The sequence below is a fragment of the Saccostrea echinata genome, unplaced genomic scaffold, assembly GCF_033153115.1.
Source record: "Saccostrea echinata isolate AGI-Se365-2 ecotype Australia unplaced genomic scaffold, CSIRO_AGI_Sech_v1 ptg000046l, whole genome shotgun sequence".
NCBI lineage: Eukaryota > Metazoa > Mollusca > Bivalvia > Ostreida > Ostreidae > Saccostrea > Saccostrea echinata.
The window spans coordinates 1,579,768-1,599,475 of NW_026889795.1; the positions used below are offsets into that span (position 1 = coordinate 1,579,768).

General features: G+C 34.6%; 1 protein-coding gene and 1 long non-coding RNA gene across 2 annotated transcripts; one reads left to right on the forward strand and one right to left on the reverse strand.

The window, feature by feature from the left end:
- Positions 1-4,787: 4,787 nt before the first annotated feature.
- Positions 4,788-13,898, reverse strand: LOC133202105 (calpain-A-like). The gene is made up of 15 exons (XM_061337888.1): positions 13,665-13,898; positions 13,279-13,410; positions 12,671-12,885; positions 11,869-12,046; positions 11,110-11,175; positions 10,811-10,899; positions 10,010-10,179; positions 9,493-9,594; positions 9,020-9,123; positions 7,961-8,151; positions 7,620-7,699; positions 6,642-6,752; positions 6,455-6,541; positions 5,166-5,391; positions 4,788-4,935 (listed from the first exon to the last, which is right to left on the reverse strand). Exons 1-15 carry the CDS (start codon positions 13,872-13,874, stop codon positions 4,914-4,916), a joined length of 1,983 nt encoding a protein of 660 aa, XP_061193872.1. The 5' UTR covers positions 13,875-13,898; the 3' UTR covers positions 4,788-4,913.
- LOC133202106 (uncharacterized) lies at positions 11,648-13,179 on the forward strand. The gene is made up of 2 exons (XR_009723191.1): positions 11,648-11,994; positions 12,691-13,179. It is a non-coding gene; the product is annotated as an uncharacterized LOC133202106 (long non-coding RNA).
- Positions 13,899-19,708: the final 5,810 nt, after the last annotated feature.

The window sequence follows — 19,708 nt, forward strand, 5'->3', positions numbered from 1 at the left end:
TGATGACATATAGTACATATTAGAATTCAAAAATAGGAAAAGGGTGACTCGACCCCAGATTTGAAAAGAAAAAAAATGGAAGGGGGGGGGGCGGTTAATTCCCCGAGTGCCTGTGTAAGTAACGGTTTACAATGCTGTTATCTTCAGATTTTATTCGCTACTTTGCTTTCCATGTCCAACCAGTCGAATTAATGTTATATACATTGAGCGTCTTTTGACCCCCCCCCCCCCCAAAAAAAAAAAAGAAAGATTTGCCTGTTGATTACGTCATGATCAGATAAAATTAATTTTTAGATTCTCGTCCAATTTACCCCTTTAAAAAATGTCTCGTTCGTTTGGGGTTTTTTTTCTATTCTTATACGTAAAATCATAAAATCAAGTTCAGATTTTTTTTTTTAGTTATCCCCTGTCTGTATGTAAAAATAAATAAAAACATTTTTTTAATATATACTGAAAATACAATGTATTTAGCCGGGACGATATTTGGCTGAAATTCATTCATTAAGAAGTTATCGTAGCTATGAGCGCATTAAATATTGCTGAAAATTCTAAATAAAAACATTTCATATGTATACTTGAATAAGAGGATAACCGTTTTCCGCCAGCACGCTGAAAAAATGCACAGCCAAATGTAGGATACTTATCTACGAAAAAGAAAACAAAACAAAAAGAAAAGAAACGGTAAGAAAACAACACATAAAGAAAATACATTGAAAGAAAGAAACTAAAGGACTGATTGTCGTTTTACGTCCCTTGAGATAATTTTCACTAATATGAGACGTACAAAGAATATTAGAAGAGACACCTGTCTAATAATCATTTCATTGCTATTGAATTATTATGAAACGATTCGTGGGTCATATGAAAGCAGATAGACGTGAATTATAAATATTTTAATTCGTTTTTCTGCTCTGTATACCGGATCGATATTCACGACGTCAAGCTTGACGTCGCGATATTTTATGACGTAGTTCTTAAAAATGTTAAATTTTGCGATATAGAAGCAATTATCCACATTTAAATTACGAGAAAACAAACCCGAAGACATATTAATTTTTTCACATAGATTTATTTCAAATCAATTCTATTTTAAGATACCAAAGGGGGAACAATTTCGTCTGCACCATTTAAAAGTTAATGATATTTTTTGAGAAAAAATCTTGCCTGAAAACGAGCCGAAATCGACGTTTTTCCTATATAATTCAATACAATAACGTTGAAAAAGTTACTACAACAATGGCATCTTTGGGATTTAATTACATAAAAACGATGCAGACGAATTTTATAAAATTTTCAGAGAATGTTAAACAAAGGTAGAGGAATCATATAACTTTTTTTCATGGTATGTTTACGGACACTTTGAAAAGGCCTGCAAACCCGCGACCTACGTTAAATCTGATGGATCGATATATTTTAAATGCATAACTTTAACGCGTTCATTGTAGGCGTAGACAACTTACAAGTATTACTTTTTTGTGGTATTTTCCGTCTTAAATTAAAACAAATTTATACGATCAGGTGGACAGGTGTAAATCTCTTCGTGGTCGACTGGTATGGCATCATCATCTAAGGTACTTACATGTAATATATACTGCAGTGATTTTACAAAATGCTCGATATGCTTTGAACAAAACACCGAGGTATCTCCCTTGTTCACACTCATTTTGTCATGAATGTTTGTCAACCCATATTGTGTCTTCATGCAGTTCTAAATATAATCTTGTTGGATTCCGTTGCTGACTGTGTCGAGACTTTGTCCTTTTTCGAACGAACCAGTTAACTGGGCTAGCGAATTCCCGATCAACGAAATTCTCAGTGGAGTTTCCATAAGTCAAGAAATAGAAAAAAAATTGTGATAAACATGTACCTGCAAACGATCGAGTTGAGGAAGAGCAGGAAGCCAGTAAATATCGTTTGATGTGCAAAGAGAGGCTTTGTGATTTATGTGCTAAATATCATAGGAAAATTTTGTTGACAAAGGACCACAAAGTTATATAGCTAAAAGAGTTTAAAATGTCTCCTGTGAAATTCAGCTACATTAAAAAATGTTTCAAGCATGCAGAGAGAAAAACAGAATTTCTTTGTAGTGATCATTCGGTACCATGCTGTACAATGTGCATCTTTGGCGAACATCGGAAATGTGACAGAACTAAAACCGTAGAAGTATTAAGCTGCTGACAGGATACGTACATGTAAGAAGGAGTTTGTCAATATCTTAGAAGAAATAAAGAATTTGGAACAAGAGTTGTTGGGCATAAAAAAAGAAGAAGAGGAAAGCATTTCAGAACTAGAGACAAATTTGGAAAAAATATTTGAGCTCACTGAATCTTTGTATACAAGTATTCAAAATCATATCGAACAGCTAAAAAATGATTATCTTAACAATCTGTCGGCAAAAACTAAAGAACATAAAGAGGTTTTAAGAAGGAATGCAGAATCCAACGGCGATAGAATAACGTATCTGAAACAGGTTACAGAATCACTTGAAAGCCTGAAGGACGAGATGGATGATGCTACATATGTTGCAGAATTCTACAAGTGTAAGAAAAAGTACCAAAACATGAAAAAGAATAAAAACAAAACTGTAGTATTTAAATTGATATCTTCTTTTGAGACTAAGATACAAGAATTTAAAAATGTTACAAAATTTGGCCATTTTAAATTTACAGCAAACTTTAAGAATTTTAAAAACTTTCATTTGGTGTAAAAATATAGAGACAGAAAAACTAATGTTTCAGGAATATATGATTCCATATAAATATACAGATACAGATATATGATCCTAAAAAGGAAAAAGGTTCTTAAGTAGACATACTACTGGGATGCGAGAAATCTTGAAGCACTTTACCATTACATGACGTATGATATATACGTGTATTAATGCTTGTATGTAATTTGGACTTGCAGCAATTTATCATCATGATGTATAAACAGTATAAAGATCAATAAAGTTGGCTGTCAATTTATTAATTTATTATATAATAATTATTATTTTTTAACGGAAAGGTCATTGGGCAAATTAATGAAAGTGCCACAATTATATTCTAAGATCATAAACTTGGACGATGTTTCTTAATTATATAAAACAAAACTACATGTACTCTATTAAATATGAAAATTCTGTAAAGATTGTAAATAAAGCATAATTTACTTCGACAAATCTTAGCCTTCTAGCTCAGAACAGGACAACATAGGCTGGCCAAGTTGTCAAGTAGGGAAACGTATAACACATCGTTTAAGTAAGGGATGCAAGACGAGGATGGTCTAATATGTCACATACGGGACGAGGTGAAATAATAGACTATCTGAGTTTTGTATCATACATAAATCATTTTTTATCTATGCACCCTTTACATTGGTTATTGTCAAAAGACGATACTGGTGACGGCGACCAAACCAGATGGATGGGGCCCTTAGTGATCTAAGATATTTCTTTTAGAGGAGTGAATAGATTTTGAATAAAAAAAACCTTATTAAACCCTAATCATGTTGTATTTATTGTGGCACTCTATACGCATGCATTAAAAAGAGCTGAGCAACTTCATGGCATTAAGCGATTCTGAGAGTATTCTGAAGGACTCTTTTTGCAGATGAAGATTATAAGTGACCAGTAGGCAAATATTCCAGGAAAGCATCCTTTTTTGTCCCTTTTATACCGAAAGAACCACATCTTTAGGTAAATTAATTTGGAAAGATATATTTAAATTAAATATTACGGAAAAAAATCAAAGTAGTATGGCCTGTATTTACAGATCGAGTTTAAACATGTCTCCATTTCTCTTTTTCTTTCCCCGAATGCAAACATTCTTGAGTGATACACTTTATGTGGATTTATTTCGATGTGTTTTCGGAAAAGACATAGATTCAATATTGAGTGTTAACTCGACAATAAATAATGTGCTTCCATACCGGTCGTTTCACAATCAGTGACCCGATTGTAAATTATAAGGATTTCTGGGATATACTTGCTTTCGGAGTTTCTTTGCTTGAATTGATTTCGAGTTGTTGATTTCTGTATATTTTGAATTGGATTCAATTTAGCTTGAATTGGATTACGAGATGTTGATTTCTAGTCTGCTTGAATTGGATTACGAGATGTTGATTTCTATTCTGCTTGAATTGGATTACGAGATGTTGATTTCCATTTTGCTTGAACTGGATTACGAGATGTTGATTTCTATTTTGCTTGAACTGGATTACGAGATGTTGATATCTATATAAAAGCATATTTTTGTCTCTCTGTGGCATTATTCATTCGTTGTATAAAAAGCTATGTGTGAAGTCACACAGTCCAGTATTATTTTGGAGTACAGTATTCGTTACAATACTGTACTCCTGAAGATAATATTGGACTTGGCCAGTACATTCTTTGAAATATTAGACTGTAAAAACAAAAGAATGACGTCACAAAAAAGTTTTTACTTTGTTTATATCAATAACAACGAAGTCCAAATTTATTTTACCCTTGAGAATGTAGTTCTAAATGTGGGTTGTGTACCCATTTCAATTCATCATTGACACTGAATAGAAAAAAATATTGAGAATTCTATTTAAGAATAGATTATTCATAACAATTATTAAGTTGTTTATTTTTTTTTTAAATATTCATATAAAAATATCTAAGGGCAAAGGTTGACAAACCGATGTAAAATAATCAAAATTAACAGATTTTGTGGCATTTCTTAATTACTAGCGTTCCTTTCTTTATCCTTCAGTCCATCGATGGTGTTATTAATTAAAAAGTATCAGATGAGAATGTCCAGAATATCTTGTTATGCATGCACACTTTTAATACTAGCTCCCCTTTTCATTTGTCTTCCGGCGGAAAATGCCGCACTGGAAGCATTGAGATGAATCATGATATAATGCTTAATAGAAATTTTATTTTTAATCACTATGGTGATGCCTTAGCACTATTTTCCCAAATTGTAAGACCTGTAAAAATAAAAAAAGGTTGCACATTAAGGTGTTAAATGTTAGATATGTATCTTAATTAAAGAAAACTTAAAAATGGACAAAATCGTTATATTTTGCGAGGTAAGAAATACTTATACCAAATCGTTGTTATTTTTGTTAATTTGTTAATGCATAGGTAAATGAATGTGTGTGCAAGTAGTAGTGATATTTTGAAATACGTTTTTTATAATTAACAATTAATAATTTACTTGATCTGTAGAGGGACTGCAGAATACACCATGATACAGAAAGCTGTGTTACTACCCCCGGGTTTTTCATTGTAAAGGATTCCACAATACCGCCCAGGTTCTACCAGAAAAGTAGGAGCGAGATAGTCCCACTCCCATCCTTCAATGGATCCGTCCCTGCATCGCACAGTGTGATCCCAGTGATCATATAACCACTGGGTTTCCTTTGGTATTAATTCTTCCGGTCCTACCTGAAAGTTAAAATTTGTACGGTATGTTAATGCATGTATTTTCTTTATTATTCTAAACAAGATTTTAACAAGGAATTCAACATAAAAGGATTGGACAGTTGATTGATTGATTGTATATTGTTTAACGTCCGATTCGAGAATATTTCACTTATGTGAGACGTCACCGTATGCCGATGAAGGACTTCAAATTAAGACCTATACTCGGCACTCAGGAGCCATTTGAGCAGTGAGGTTTCTTTAATGTGCTACGCCTACCGTGACACGGGTCCCTGGTTTTTAAGGCCTCATCCGAAAGACCCGTGACTTTCACTTCTAGCGCCGGACGCTTGGCGAAGGAACAGTCACTATCTATGTTTACGTCTTAGGTTTGACGCAGCGCGGCGAACGAGGATCAAACCCGGGCCTCCCGATCACGAAGCGAACGCCCTACCAGTAGGCTACCGTGATCGGTTAGGATTGGACAGAAGGCACTACCTATATACATGTAAATCCTCTCCATAATAATTTAAATTAATTTATATTAAAAGTAAATGCACCTTAAAATTGTTGAATCTTGCAGAGGTGTTGAATATACTTGGGAATTTGTCAGGTTCATGATTGATTATGATTGTTTCTTTATTATTCTAGAATATTTTCCTATGACCGGTTTTGAAAGTTTTTTTGAAAGGGGGGGGGGGGGTATCAGGTTAAAGACTTAGTGGAGTTATTGTCTGAATTCTGTGTAAGGTATACATACCAGAATCAAAGAGAATTCTGGGTAATTAAGGTATATATACCAGAATCAAAGAGAATTCTGGGTAATTAAGGTATACATACCAGAATCAAAGAGAATTCTGGGTAAGGTATACATACTTACCAGATATAATCGAAATCCTATACAAGCTCAATACATAGCCAAAATTCTGGGCAAGATGTACCATACCAAGAATTATCTAAGTCCTTAACAAAACCTTAATCATACCAGAATCCTATAAAACGCTTACCATTCCCCCAATAATTTAAATCCTAGACAAGAATTATCATACCCAAAATAATCTTTATTCTACACGAACTCCAAACCTACCCGAAATAACCTAAATCCTAGACAGGCATCGTCAGAATTCCAGTCTTTAAGCACTTTGAAACGAATCACTTGTTTGAGTTCATCTGAAAGTATAAAATTCAACATACAAAACTTGGAGACCTTTAATTAGTATTACTGAACAATCTACATCTGATGACCAAAAAATGCTGCAGTTCTCCATACCTCCTTCTGGCACCGAGATGTCAACCTGGGGATTCAGATCAAAGTCTCTGTCGTAGATGAACCCTCCCTGGAGACCCTCTGACCAACGCCCCCAAATCTCTTCACAGCAGTCTATTGAAAGTCAAATTAACAATTTTTTGATCAAATAATTCAAGAGTCTAATAAGCTAAGCCAGGTTGTGGTGGGCAAAATTTTGGCTTAAAGCAATATGAGCTGCATTTTTGAGAATTTTATTTTGCTGTTAAAATGTGCTGTTATGATAAATCTGTATGTAACTTAAACATTTATGATCAATTAGACTAAAATAATGTATTAAATTGTTTCAGAAGAAAGGTTTCTGTACAATGGAATGTACTGTATTATATGAGAAATCAATATTGGGCGACAATATTGTAATTTTGCTTCAATCAAAGCTTATAAATACCGGTAGTTCTTCCAATATGAACAAGAGACGTTTCTAAACGTTTTTTTTTCTGTCAATGAAATAGTTGATTACAATTTTGCCTAAAAAATTTCCAACATCAAAGTTGCAGCTCATTTTGCTTTAACGTCTCTTCGTGAAAATCTCACTCAGTTGGAATGAGGACGTTTCATGCCTGGTTAGTATTAAGACTTGGAATGAGGAAGTTTCATGCCTGGTTAGTATTAAGACTTAGAATGAGGAAGTTTCATGCCTGGTTAGTATTAAGACTTGGAAGGAGGAAGTTTCATGCCTGGTTAGTATTAAGACTTGGAATGAGGAAGTTTCATGCCTGGTTAGTATTAAGACTTGGAAGGAGGAAGTTTCATGCCTGGTTAGTATTAAGACTTGGAATGAGGAAGTTTCATGCCTGGTTAGTATTAAGACTTGTGTATCAGATACCAAGCAATCATGATCGATCAAATATACTTTTTTTATGAATACTGTTGCTTGGTTTGGATTGTCTACTTGAATCAAATGTATATTTTTTTAACAGAAATATGTCAATATAATCTCACCAAGTGTACATTTCAGATCTTTAAGATTTAAGGGTTTGTCCTCTTTCAGAAGTAGCAACGGTTCAGTTGAAGGAACCCATCTATAATGTCAGAAGTACACTCAAAAGCTTATACAAAAAGGTAAAAAAAATCATTTTTCTTTACATGTACTTGAATTATTTTCAATTAAAAAAATGTTTTGGGAGAAATATGCATCATCTCAAACCACAGGTTTTTAATCATCTCCCACTCTTAGAAACCAATTACAATATCTGTATTCTGCCAATATGTACCTCCAACGACCTATCAGAAAAATAACATGATAGCAGAATTATGGTCATATACAATCATAAAATACATACTGAATATACTTCAACGGAAATGTGGTATAAATCCTCAGTAGAAAGTGCCTCTCTGTTTTCATTTTGGCTGTGTGAGGGAGGATCATGTATTTTCCCGGTTTTAGTTTGAATGTCCTCAGAATCTGCTGGAACCCTTGCTCAAACGTTTCCCCTATCTCCTCAATCAACATCCCCTGCTTCTGTTGTCTAGCCTGTTGTACAGCATAAGGGATTAGTTTGACGAGGAGCTATCTGTGTGTATCCGACTAAATACTGTAAATTCACACTTTCGTGGGGTCAAAATTTTGCGACTTGTGGTAAAATAGTAATTCGAAGAGATTTAGTTTCATGGTTAGAATATAAACATGACACGGGCACTTGTTTCTGTAATAATTCTTTTTTACCCATAGCATAATAATAACCACGGTATCTAACTCCGAATTACATGGAGTATCTCCTCCCTAGAATCGCAATCATTTACACTTTCAGAGGAGATCACAATGACAAACTATTTACACCCATTCTCTTCTACGATAATCTATCTACACAACCATTTATGACATGCTTGTCTTTATTTTCTTTTATCTCCGTACACAGCGTCAAATCTCTGCTCGCCGACGGAAAAATTCGTCTCACACCATGAAGTGGTATGTACTAATCTCGGTTAGAGAGCTGATTTATAAAATTTGGGGTATAAAAATTCAATTCCAATGTTTAAATATGGCACTGAATAAATAAAATTTGTTTACATTTTATTTTCCATATAAACATTACGATATTTTTCTGATGTAATTTTAGAAACAGATTTTTTAGTCAATCAAAATCCCTGATAGTATTCCGCCAGCTAGCAGAGATTAGTACATACTGCAAGACATGATTATTCTGTACTAATGTGTTTTGTTTTTTTTTTTCATTTTTCGTGGAGAACATGAATGGATGGGTCTCTTCATACAACCAAAACAGCGATAAACAAACCCTCGAAAATAAGTGATTTCACAAACGGTGTGTTCATTTTCATTACTACTGTAGATACTATGAGAACATTCATGTATAACGAAGTATTATAATACAGTGTAGTACCTTAAATACCCTTAGTGTGATGGGGATTCTGTCTTCTAGTCTGTCTTTACAGAGCTGGAGGAGGGAGATTCCTACCACCATCGGTGTCTGCTCCTTACTGAATCCTGTCAAAGGAGAATTCTCTTTGTTTTAATTTTTTGAAGGAGAGATTTTGCTACAGGGTTTGAAGATTAGACTTGCTACAGGGTTTGAAGATTAGACTTGCTACAAGGTTTGAAGATGGGACTTTACTAGAAGATGTCACATGTTCATGATTTCGTGCAAAGGTTTGAATGAGACTCTATGATAAAACTTGAAATAAATCTTGGAGAGAACGATTATAGGCATCATGCCTGCTGTTCAGTCAATCTCATGTAGCAATGAATTAAACATTTTCAAAACGAAAAAAGATTAAAGTTGAAGACTGGATGCATTCTTTCTAATGCAAAAAAAATAATAAAATCATTGAAGCATCAACATCATTGATATCTTACCCCGACTTGGAATGGTAAAACAAAATTTCGGATTATCCAGAATTTTCTTACTGCCAGCAGCCGTTACCCCGTACCATTCCCCAAACACATGTGTACAATATTCTACAATTCCAAATTTTACTCCGATACACTGCATAGGTAAATTATGAACTAATTGTTTTAATTGCTTTCATTGTTTAAATGGAAAATTGAGAATGATCAAAATAATATGGTTATTTAATAAACCTTAAGTTGAGAAAAGTTACATGCATTTGCTGTGGCATATAGCAAACAACAGAAATAAAGAGATTGTCTTAAATTCGAATATCCCCCTGCATCAGTACATACTGTCCTGTACAAACTTGTACATGATCCTACCTACGGATACCTTAGCGTTCCTTCATATTTTTTTAAATACAGATAATAATTTTTTATAGCTTTGCACATACGTCTTATATGAAACTTATCAAACGATAATTATTAGAGATTGACAAGAAATTTGACGAATGTTTATTTTTTTTTCTTTGCTTTGACTTACTAAGGCGTATAAATTGGTTTATATCTTGGTCGACCACTGGAGTTATAGAACACACACAGACACACTCCATGTACGCAATGAAGTCCCGGAACGCCATGATGAACTCGTTATCACAAATTGCCCTCTGCATGATGTCACTTTCTGGGGGTAACGAAGCCCACTCACTTCCGCTAATGGAATATATAAAGAAGTAAATGAATAATGGCAAGAATAAGCACTAAAGAATGGATAGAGTTAGATTGATTGATTGATTGTATGCTGTTTAACGTCCCATTCGAGAATTTTTCACTCATATAGAGACGTCACCATATACCGGTGAAGGGCTTCAAATTTTTACCTTTACTCGGCACTCAGGGCCATTGAGCAGTGAGGGATCTTTATCGTGCCAACGCCTGCTGTGACACGGGGCCTCGGTTTTTAAGGTCTCATCCGAAGGACCCGCAACTTTCACTTCAAAGTGCCGAGCGCAAGGCGAAGGAACAGTTGCTACCAATTTTTTATCGACTTAGATCAGTCGCAGCCGAGTTTCGAACTCACGACCTCCCGATCACGGAGCGAGCGCTCTACCGACTGAGCTACCGTGAACGGTGGATCGAGTTAGAAGAAAAAAATATTGGTGCAATAGTGCACCATGTTCTGGAGATTGGGGCTTTGAAAATAAGCATTGCCAACAAAATATGTATAAATTTGTTCTACAAACACGGTAGCATCAAATGCTGATATTACGTTTAAGAAATTTTTAGCAAGTAATATTGAATATATATTATATCTGCCATTATAAGATTGCAAAAGACGTCTTACTTTTCATTCCATGGACCTTTCCAGAGCGTATATCCCAAAGGATCACGCATGCGTAGAAGATGAATTTCTTTGCCTTTTTGCGTATGAACCTTCAAAATGTAATATTTCTGAATTCAGTATGAATGAAATAATGACCAGGTTTGCCAATAAAAATCCTAACTTAAAAGCAAAATTTAATGCCCATGTGCTGATTAAAGAAAAATCTTTCCTTTAAAATGTAACTTTGAAATAAAATTAATCATTTTACGGTCTCTTTAGCTTTCAATAGCAACTAATGTCTGTACATAGGACGTACATACTTGATAAGTTTCCACGATAGTGAACGTATCACCAGCGGTTAACCCATAAACCCCGTCATGCTTTCTCTGAAAAGTAGGGAAAAATCTAAAGCCACAATTTTATCATAGTATCATAAATGCTTCAATTAATATAGTAGATCATGCATCTGTTTTTTGTTAACTAAATAAATGTCTAACATCACATGCATACAATGTCATGTAGCTTACATGAATCTAAAATATCATCCTTGATTTATACTCTATCGTTTCAACACACTAATCCCCGTAATTTCAACACCCCTACATGTATATTTAACTATTATATGTCAATTTAAAAGCTTTTATTCAAAATGTAATTTTGTCCCCCTTGTAGAGTACAATTTTGATAATTTATAACAATTGTAATAAAAATTTTATAATCAAAGTAGATGTAATGTATACTTATTAACTGTATAATTATGAAATTTTAAGACGAGATACATTTTTTTTTCCAGATCCTTACATAAAAAATTCCACTTTTATGTAATTTTACTCGACATTGTTATCGACAAAGTAGTCAGGATATCAATTTATGGAGACAGCATCCAACAGCCCCCCCCCCCCCTTCATCTGGAGGATGCACACAAGGATCTCTACTTAGACGGAACATACACCATATGACAAAACATCCAACATACATGTCCCTGGTCCATACCCCTTCAGGATCTCTACGTACAGACACAGAACAACCAATATGTGCCCCCCCCCGGAGGGCCATACCCCTTCAGGATCTCTACTTACAGACACAGAACATCCAACATGTGCCCCTTGGGCGATGCCCCGCCGGATCTTGTAGTAGATGTCCCCGGGCTTTAGTCGAGTTTTCTCCAGATTGATTGCATCATACACTCCTCCTGTCAGACTTAGGTAGGTGTCATGTATATACCCGTATTCAATACTCGTGTAGCCACCCCAGAATCTACAGAAAAAATCTCATGCACTTTATTTCTAATTTTATTCATTTTATCAGGAATTACAAATCAATCATAAATTTTAAATATATTTCTTGATTAAGAAATGAACGTTTTAATTTTGTGTATTTCTAAAATTTAAGGTAACAAATTCAATATTAAGGACAGACGATACGTTCCTCAATAATATATAATTTTTTCTAAGATTTTGTCATTGGAGCATTGCTACTTTAACACGTTTACTCGCAAAAATTGAGGTACCTTACCAGGCATTTGTGGAAGATACCAGAGGATGATGTTTCCTATAAAATCCTTTTGGAAAAAAAAAAACTTCATATGCCAATATCACATTTTTAATGTTTCAATTTTTTTTTTAAGACAATTAGAAACCAGTTAAGAAATCAGAAGGTAATTAAAATTCTGAATATTTTAATCAATACGAAGATACTAAGTTTACAAAACACCTATTTGATGAACGTATCTTCTGACCTTAACGTAAAAATCAAAACAATAGAATAATGTCAAGATTGCGATCTCGGAAATGATATGTTTAATTATTTTTTAATGACCTTCTATTTCGTATTAATATTATACTAGCTAATACAACATCAATACCTCATAATTAAACATACCTTGCCCATGCCTTTTCTAGGAACGTCAACCACAGTTCATCCTTGTCGTGGCAATAGGATAGGAGACGTATACCCCCGCTGTTGGAGACACAGGGGACCGAATCGTCAACGTAAATGTCAACCCAGCGTCCGAACCTCCATACTCTGCAGTGGACAACGCCCACATAGATTTCCTCCTTTTTGTAAATCACTCGGGTTTTATCGTTGGGTATCAGCTGTTGGTTAAACATTTACAATCCCGATGAAGTATACAAGCAAAAACTGATGACACAATAGAATTATTAAAGTGCCCTCAAATCAATATTTTTTTTATATACCTGTAGCTTTAAAATCATCAATCACTACATAGCAAAATGCTTGATATTCCTATGACAAAATGCATTTAATACAATGTACCAGGATATACCATCCAATTCAGATCGTATTTTGGGTGAAGCTACCCTCTTTTTTGTATACTTGTCACCTCACCCCCTCTTTTTTTTTAACAATAAAACTTTGGGTAAACTTGATTTGGTTTATATCAGCTAGTAAGACTAAAATACAATAGCATAAATCATATGGTAATCTATAGAAATGCTATAAAACTTAATATAACAGAAGCCTTATACGTGTTTGATGATATCTGTCCGTGGCGTCAGTTTTTCGATGACATTGAGGAAGTAGGTAGTATCAAGTTCCCCTTGATTTAAATCCGGGCTTTCAGGATCCCGACAGAGTAGCATTGAGTGAACTCCTTTTATCTATAGAAAAGAATAGGGAAAAGGGGGAAAAAATCGACCAATTCAACTTTCAGATTTTCAAATTTGAAAATTAAGGTTTAAAAAATAATCTATAGGATCACTAATTCTGTAAAAAAAAAAATACCAGCAATTAAAATATAACAATGTTTATTCTGAAAATTATAGGGAATTACAAAAATGTGTTTCCGAATTACAAATAAACTCACACTCAACGAAAACGTGTGATGACAGCTACAAATTCACTACATGTTTACCTCAGCCCGAAAAGATTGACAATCTTTGGGAGGGGGGAGATTTGTGTCCGTCCATAACTGGGTGCATTTGGGAGGGATCTGGCCATGAAAACGATCTGATGTTTCACGGAAATCCCAGAAGCTTTCGTAAACCCCTAAGAAGTTAAGGGTGTAGGGGTCGGCAACGCGGACAAAAAGGGCGCCATCATCCTTGCTTCCTCCGCATCCCATTATTAATAGTCATTGTCTCCTATGTGATTTTGTCTGTGGATTAAATAAAAAAAATAGCATTATTCAATACTAATACACAGAGAGAGAGAGAGAGAGAGAGAGAGAGAGAGAGAGATTATCCGTATTTACACCTGACTGGATTAGTCAAGAGCTAGAGTAAAGTCTACAAATGTCTCTTATTAAACACAATGCGAGAGAGAGAGGGGGGGAGGGATTGGAGAGGGAATGAAAAAGACGAACAGTTCATTTTACTTTTAATTTATTTCACAAAATCTGGCTGGATTAGTCGATTGACAGCTAGCGAGATATACATGTATATAGGTACGTATCCTCTCCACACAGACATCGCTAAATGTATAGGAGAGAGAGAGAGAGAGAGAGTTTAGGCTTTTAGTGAATTACTTAATATATTGGAGCAGAGAGTGTATCTAATATAATTTCTAACAGAAATATTTACACCTGAAGACTAACCTGAATGCATTTTCCTTCGGTTTAAATTCACACATAACATTATTTCCATAGAGTGACCAAAGATTTAAGATCAAGAAGGCGGATTATAACCCGCAGTACAACGGATTTAGTATTTAACAGAAAAACCTGGGACGGAATAACGTAAATATTTTGCGCACATGTTCTATCGGTGCAGTATTGGGGCTTTAAAAAAATCACAAACACCCATTGTAAACTTGATCACAGTTATGCGCTTGTTGAAGTAGGCGTTCCTTTCCCAAACACTCGGCAACTTAGCTTTGTTACGTACTTCAGAAAAAGATTGAAAATTCGTTGATAGTATGTACTTTCACGAGGTGGTGACATGCTTTTACTCTCGTCTCCCCAAACAGTTAAACAGTAAAACCAAAGTGTATCAAAGATAAGTTGTTTGTAAGAACAACGCGAAGATTATCTATGGAAATGTCCTAGAGTTTTCGCGCATTATTCTGCCATGTCTGTGTCTATACTATTCGCAGAAGGATAAAACGTAGGCTCATCTAGGACCTAAGACCACCCTATTCCTGATGATGCTTATTAAATCCAGGCCCGTGTACGTAGCAACCCTAGGGATGCCTCCACCCCCACCTCAATAATTTTGCATATATGTTTTTGCAATATGTTTGATGATCTTTTTTATGTCGGAAATTTAAGTTGGGTAGGTTGTGCCCCTTTCTTAACCGATATTGCTTCCTCATCATCTGAAATCTCATGTTCATGATAAATCACACCTTATTTCCTTTCTACACCCCCTTTCTCCAAGGATAATGATACAATGACCCCCCCCCCCCCGGCCAACTGGACGATTTTGATCAAAATATTAAATTGGTGCCATAATTTTCTATTAAAATATATAATCAATTCAGACAAAAACCTCGGGAAGGAATGCCTATAAAGAATATTTCAATAACATGTATATTGAAATTATAACTAAATAAAAAGCAAATGTAAATGTTTTAACTTTTAATTTGTCATCATAAAAATGATTTAGTACTGTAAAATGTTCATAAATTTTTAGTTTAACGTACAGGTGAGATACCTGAAAAGCATTTTCACTTAAAAATATTTTTCAATATAAAATTGTCAATAAATACAAGATAAAATTTTTAAACTTACATTTTGTATATTGATCTTTAATGAACTTGTATAATGTTTTTTTTTCTTTTACTTTGTAAGTTGCAACATATCATGAAAAAAAGATACAGGTTCTACTGTATATGATACATGATATGATACATATACAATGATGCTACTTAGATTAGGCCCTTACACACATGCTTTTGATGAATGTGTATCTCATACATACAAGAGGCCCACGGGCCTTAACAGTCACCTGAGTATAATACCACACTGTAACGATCAATGAATGGCAATGTAATAATTAAATAAGAACACAAATTTAACTAATTGATAATTATGTTGCTCAAATACAAGTATTATAAGGGGTCAGCAATCTAGTTAGTTGGGTAATCAGCAACAACCCAGAGAGTAGATTTATTTACTTGCCTGTATGTGCCAGTGCTAGCTGTCATAATCACCAAACTTAAACATGGTAAATCCAGCACACTCCCTGCACCATTGGCCTCTCTTAGTCTTTAAAAACCATTTAATGTACGGATATACAGTATTTTTATCTCATTTCTATTCTCTCAAACTAAAGTTTAAAATAGTCCTACGTTCCATAGAGCCTTGCTGAACAAAAAATCTCTGACCCATGCAGGGGTCAAGAATTTCACAGATCAGGTAAAACGACCCTTGCTCATTACAACTTTGTACTCTTTTTGCTTTCTAGATGCTCACATGGAACCATTAATTTCAATTCCAATACCTGTATATGATCAATAAAATCCTGCCTTAATACTGGAACCCCTGGTCAAGGGGACCATGAATTTCACAATTTTGGAAGAGACACCCTTACTCATTATATGCATGTAATTGTGCACTTTGTTTGTCTGCTAAAAACCCTGGAGCAGAGAAGATTTCAAAGAATTAATGCATTTTTCACTAAATGGTGAATACAGTCCTTCTTTAACACAGGAACCTCTGATCCAGCGGTCAGGAATTTAATTATTTTGAGAGAGGCACCATTACTCATCATAACCATGCACTTAGTTTGTCTGCTGAATATTACATGTAATGCACCTTCACCATATGTTCAGTAGAGTCCCACCTTAACACCAGAATCCCTGTTTCTGGGGCAATGAATTTCAAAATTTTGGAAAAGGCATCCTTACTTATAGGTATAAAGTTTTGCTGCTAAATATACTGTGGGAGAGAAGAGGATTTTCAAAGAAGCACATGCTTTTTTCAATATGAGATCAATAGAGCCCCACCTTAACACTAGAACCCCTCACCTTGAGGACAAGAAATTCACAATTTTGGTAAAAGACTCATTGCTTATTATCATCATGCCAACAGGTTGACTGCTTGATGTCCAGGAGTAAAGAAGATTTTTGAGGATTGCATTAACTTTGATGGTTTTGGCCCAACCCCTCAGGCACCAGAAAGGCAAATACCATGAAATTCATAATTTTTGTTTCCCTTTTTCCATAAAAGCTACACACCAAAATTGATTGAAATTGGTTCAGTGGTTCAAAAGAAGAAGTTGTAAAGTTCAAATGACAATGGACGATGACGGGTGAAAACAGATAGCGATAAGTCACCTGAGTGACAGGTGACTTGAAAAATATGACATTGTGTGTTATCAAGATATCAGTCTTTCAAAACAAAAAACACAAATAAACAAACACACGGTATACAAGTAAAATATTTTACATATCATTCACAGGATAACCAGATGGCACATGTATACATACACTTTTTTGTATATGTAATCTACTGTTAAATCTTGGGGGGGGGGTTCTGAAAAAAAAAATTAATAATAGGAAAGAAAAAACATTATTTGGAACTAAATGTTTGCTAGAACTAACAAGAAGTCTGTGAGCCAATGCTCACTAATAATACCCCCGTTCTGATGTGAATACACAAGTTCAGTTACGGACAAACACAGTGATAATCAGGAAATTGACATTGGATTAGTAAAAAATGAATCCCAACATATGGCATGCCTAAACAAACATTGTGTTAAGATTTCAAGCACCTGCGATAAGTAGTTGCTGAGAAAACTGCAACCAAAATTTGTTATGTATGGTACAGACAGATGCAGGGATAAACAGGAAGTTGACATCAGATTTGTACCAAAATGAATCCCATTTTATGGCATGCCTAAACAAGAATGTGCTAAAATTGCAAGCATCTGCAATGAGTAGTTGCAGAGAAAACTTCGACCAAAATTTGTTATGTATGGTATGGACAGACGCACGGATAAACAGGAAGTTTACATCCGATTTGTACAAAAAATGAATCCCACCATATGGCATGGCATGCCTAAACAAAGATTGTGCTAAAATTTCAAGCATCTACGATGAGTAGTTGCTAAGAAAACTACACAAAAATTTGTTATATATGATACAGACAGACACACGAATAAACAGGAAGTTGACATCGGATTTGTACAAAAATGATGAATCCCAACATATGGCATGCCTAAACAAAGAGTGTGTTAAAATGTCAAGCACTTGGGGTGAGTAGTTGCTGAGAAAACTGCGACCAAAGTTTGTTATGTATGGTACGGTTAGACACACAAATAAACAGGAAATTGACAACGGATTAGTACAAAAATGAATCCCACCATATGGCATGCCTAAACAAAGAGTGTGTTAAAATTTCAAGCATCTGCGATGAGTAGTTGCTGAGAAAACTGCGACCAAAGTTTGCTATGTATGGTAGGGACAGACGCACGGATAAACAGGAAGTTGACATCAGATTTGTACAAAAATGAATCCCACCATATGGCATGCCTAAACAAAGATTGTCCTAGAATTTCAAGCATCTGCGATGAGTACTTGTTGAGAAAACTACGACCAAAATTTGTTATGTATGATACGGACAGACGCACGGAAAAACAGGAAGTTGACATCGAATTCGTACAAAAATGAATCCCACCATATGGCATGCCTAGACAAACATTGTGCTAAAATTTCAAGCATTTGCAATGAGTAGTTGCTGAGAAAACTGCGACCAAAATTTGTTACGGACAGACAGACAGACGGACAGACAGACAGACAAACAAGGGTAAAACAGTATACCCCCCTCTCCTTCGGAGCGGGGGTATAATGACATATAAAGTCAAATTTAAAAAAAAAAATCACAGCACAGCTATTAACATAATGGCTTCACAGCCATACAAAAAAAAAATCACAGCACAGCTATTAACATAATGGCTTCACAGCCATACAAAAAAAAATCACAGCACTGCTACTTACATAACCGCTTGAGGGACATAAAAAAAATCATACACTTAAAACAACTTATAAAAAGCTTAACATCTAACATTTCTACACATTGTGCACAGGATTAATAAAACTGAACAAAAAAGGAAGAGCTGCCAAAAGTGTGAAATATACTACACAACTGGTACTTTGAGTGACTAATAGCTTTGTTAATTAATTATATCATTTACAATCATTTTAAATTTATTTGTCATAATACTCCAAGGACAGCTAGTATCACTTTGTCATATTAATATTTGTAATTCATTACATTGCATTTGTAATTCATTACATTGAAATGTATTTGTCATTCATTATATCCAATAAATATTTCACACATTTTCAAAATACTTCTTACAAAATGTGACCACATGTGAATTATATACATGCATTTATTACATGCCTGTTTAATATAAACATATTTTATTGTAGGCATATAATATGAAAGATGTTTTTCTAACCATTGTTTATCTAAATTAAAAATACAAGTTAAAAAGACTAAAAAATTGAACTAAAGGTACTGTAAGCGAGCTCATGAAATAATACCCCCTACAGAAGTTTTTATAAAGTGCCTAGTCAAATTTGTAAATGTGACCTGAACTTACCAAAAAGACCTAGGCTTGGTTAAGAAAAAAGACAAATCCTCTGTTCATGGCTAATCTTTTAGTGAAATATGGACATCCAATGATTCTCCATTAGAAAATTATTGACCTGTCATAAATTTTACACTTTTTATACCAGTGACCTTGAACGTGCTGAAATTACTTTGCATCAATGTCATGACACACCCTCAGGTCATCAATAATCTTTGTACCAAGTATGAGCTTCCAATGATCCTCCATTGCTAAGTTATAGCCCCTTCAAGAATTTTATTTTTTCAGAGACCGTTAACTTGCCAAAAAGTTCTTTGATCAAGGTCTTGACAAACCCTCAGGACATAAACAATCTCTGCACCGAGTTTGATCTTCCAAAGATTCTCAATTACTAGGTTATAGCCTGGACAAAATTTTTTAA

What these genes read in the sequence shown, in the direction of transcription:
- LOC133202105 (XM_061337888.1), bottom strand. Translation starts at nt 13,874, where the DNA reads ATGGGATGCGGAGGAAGCAAGGATGATGGCGCCCTTTTTGTCCGCGTT. An exon ending in CTATCGTGGAAACTTATCAA is followed by an intron (nt 10,900 to 11,109) that starts GTATGTACGTCC and finishes TACATTTTGAAG; the next exon opens with GTTCATACGCAAAAAGGCAA. An exon ending in CATCTCGGTGCCAGAAGGAG is followed by an intron (nt 6,542 to 6,641) that starts GTATGGAGAACT and finishes TTATACTTTCAG; the next exon opens with ATGAACTCAAACAAGTGATT.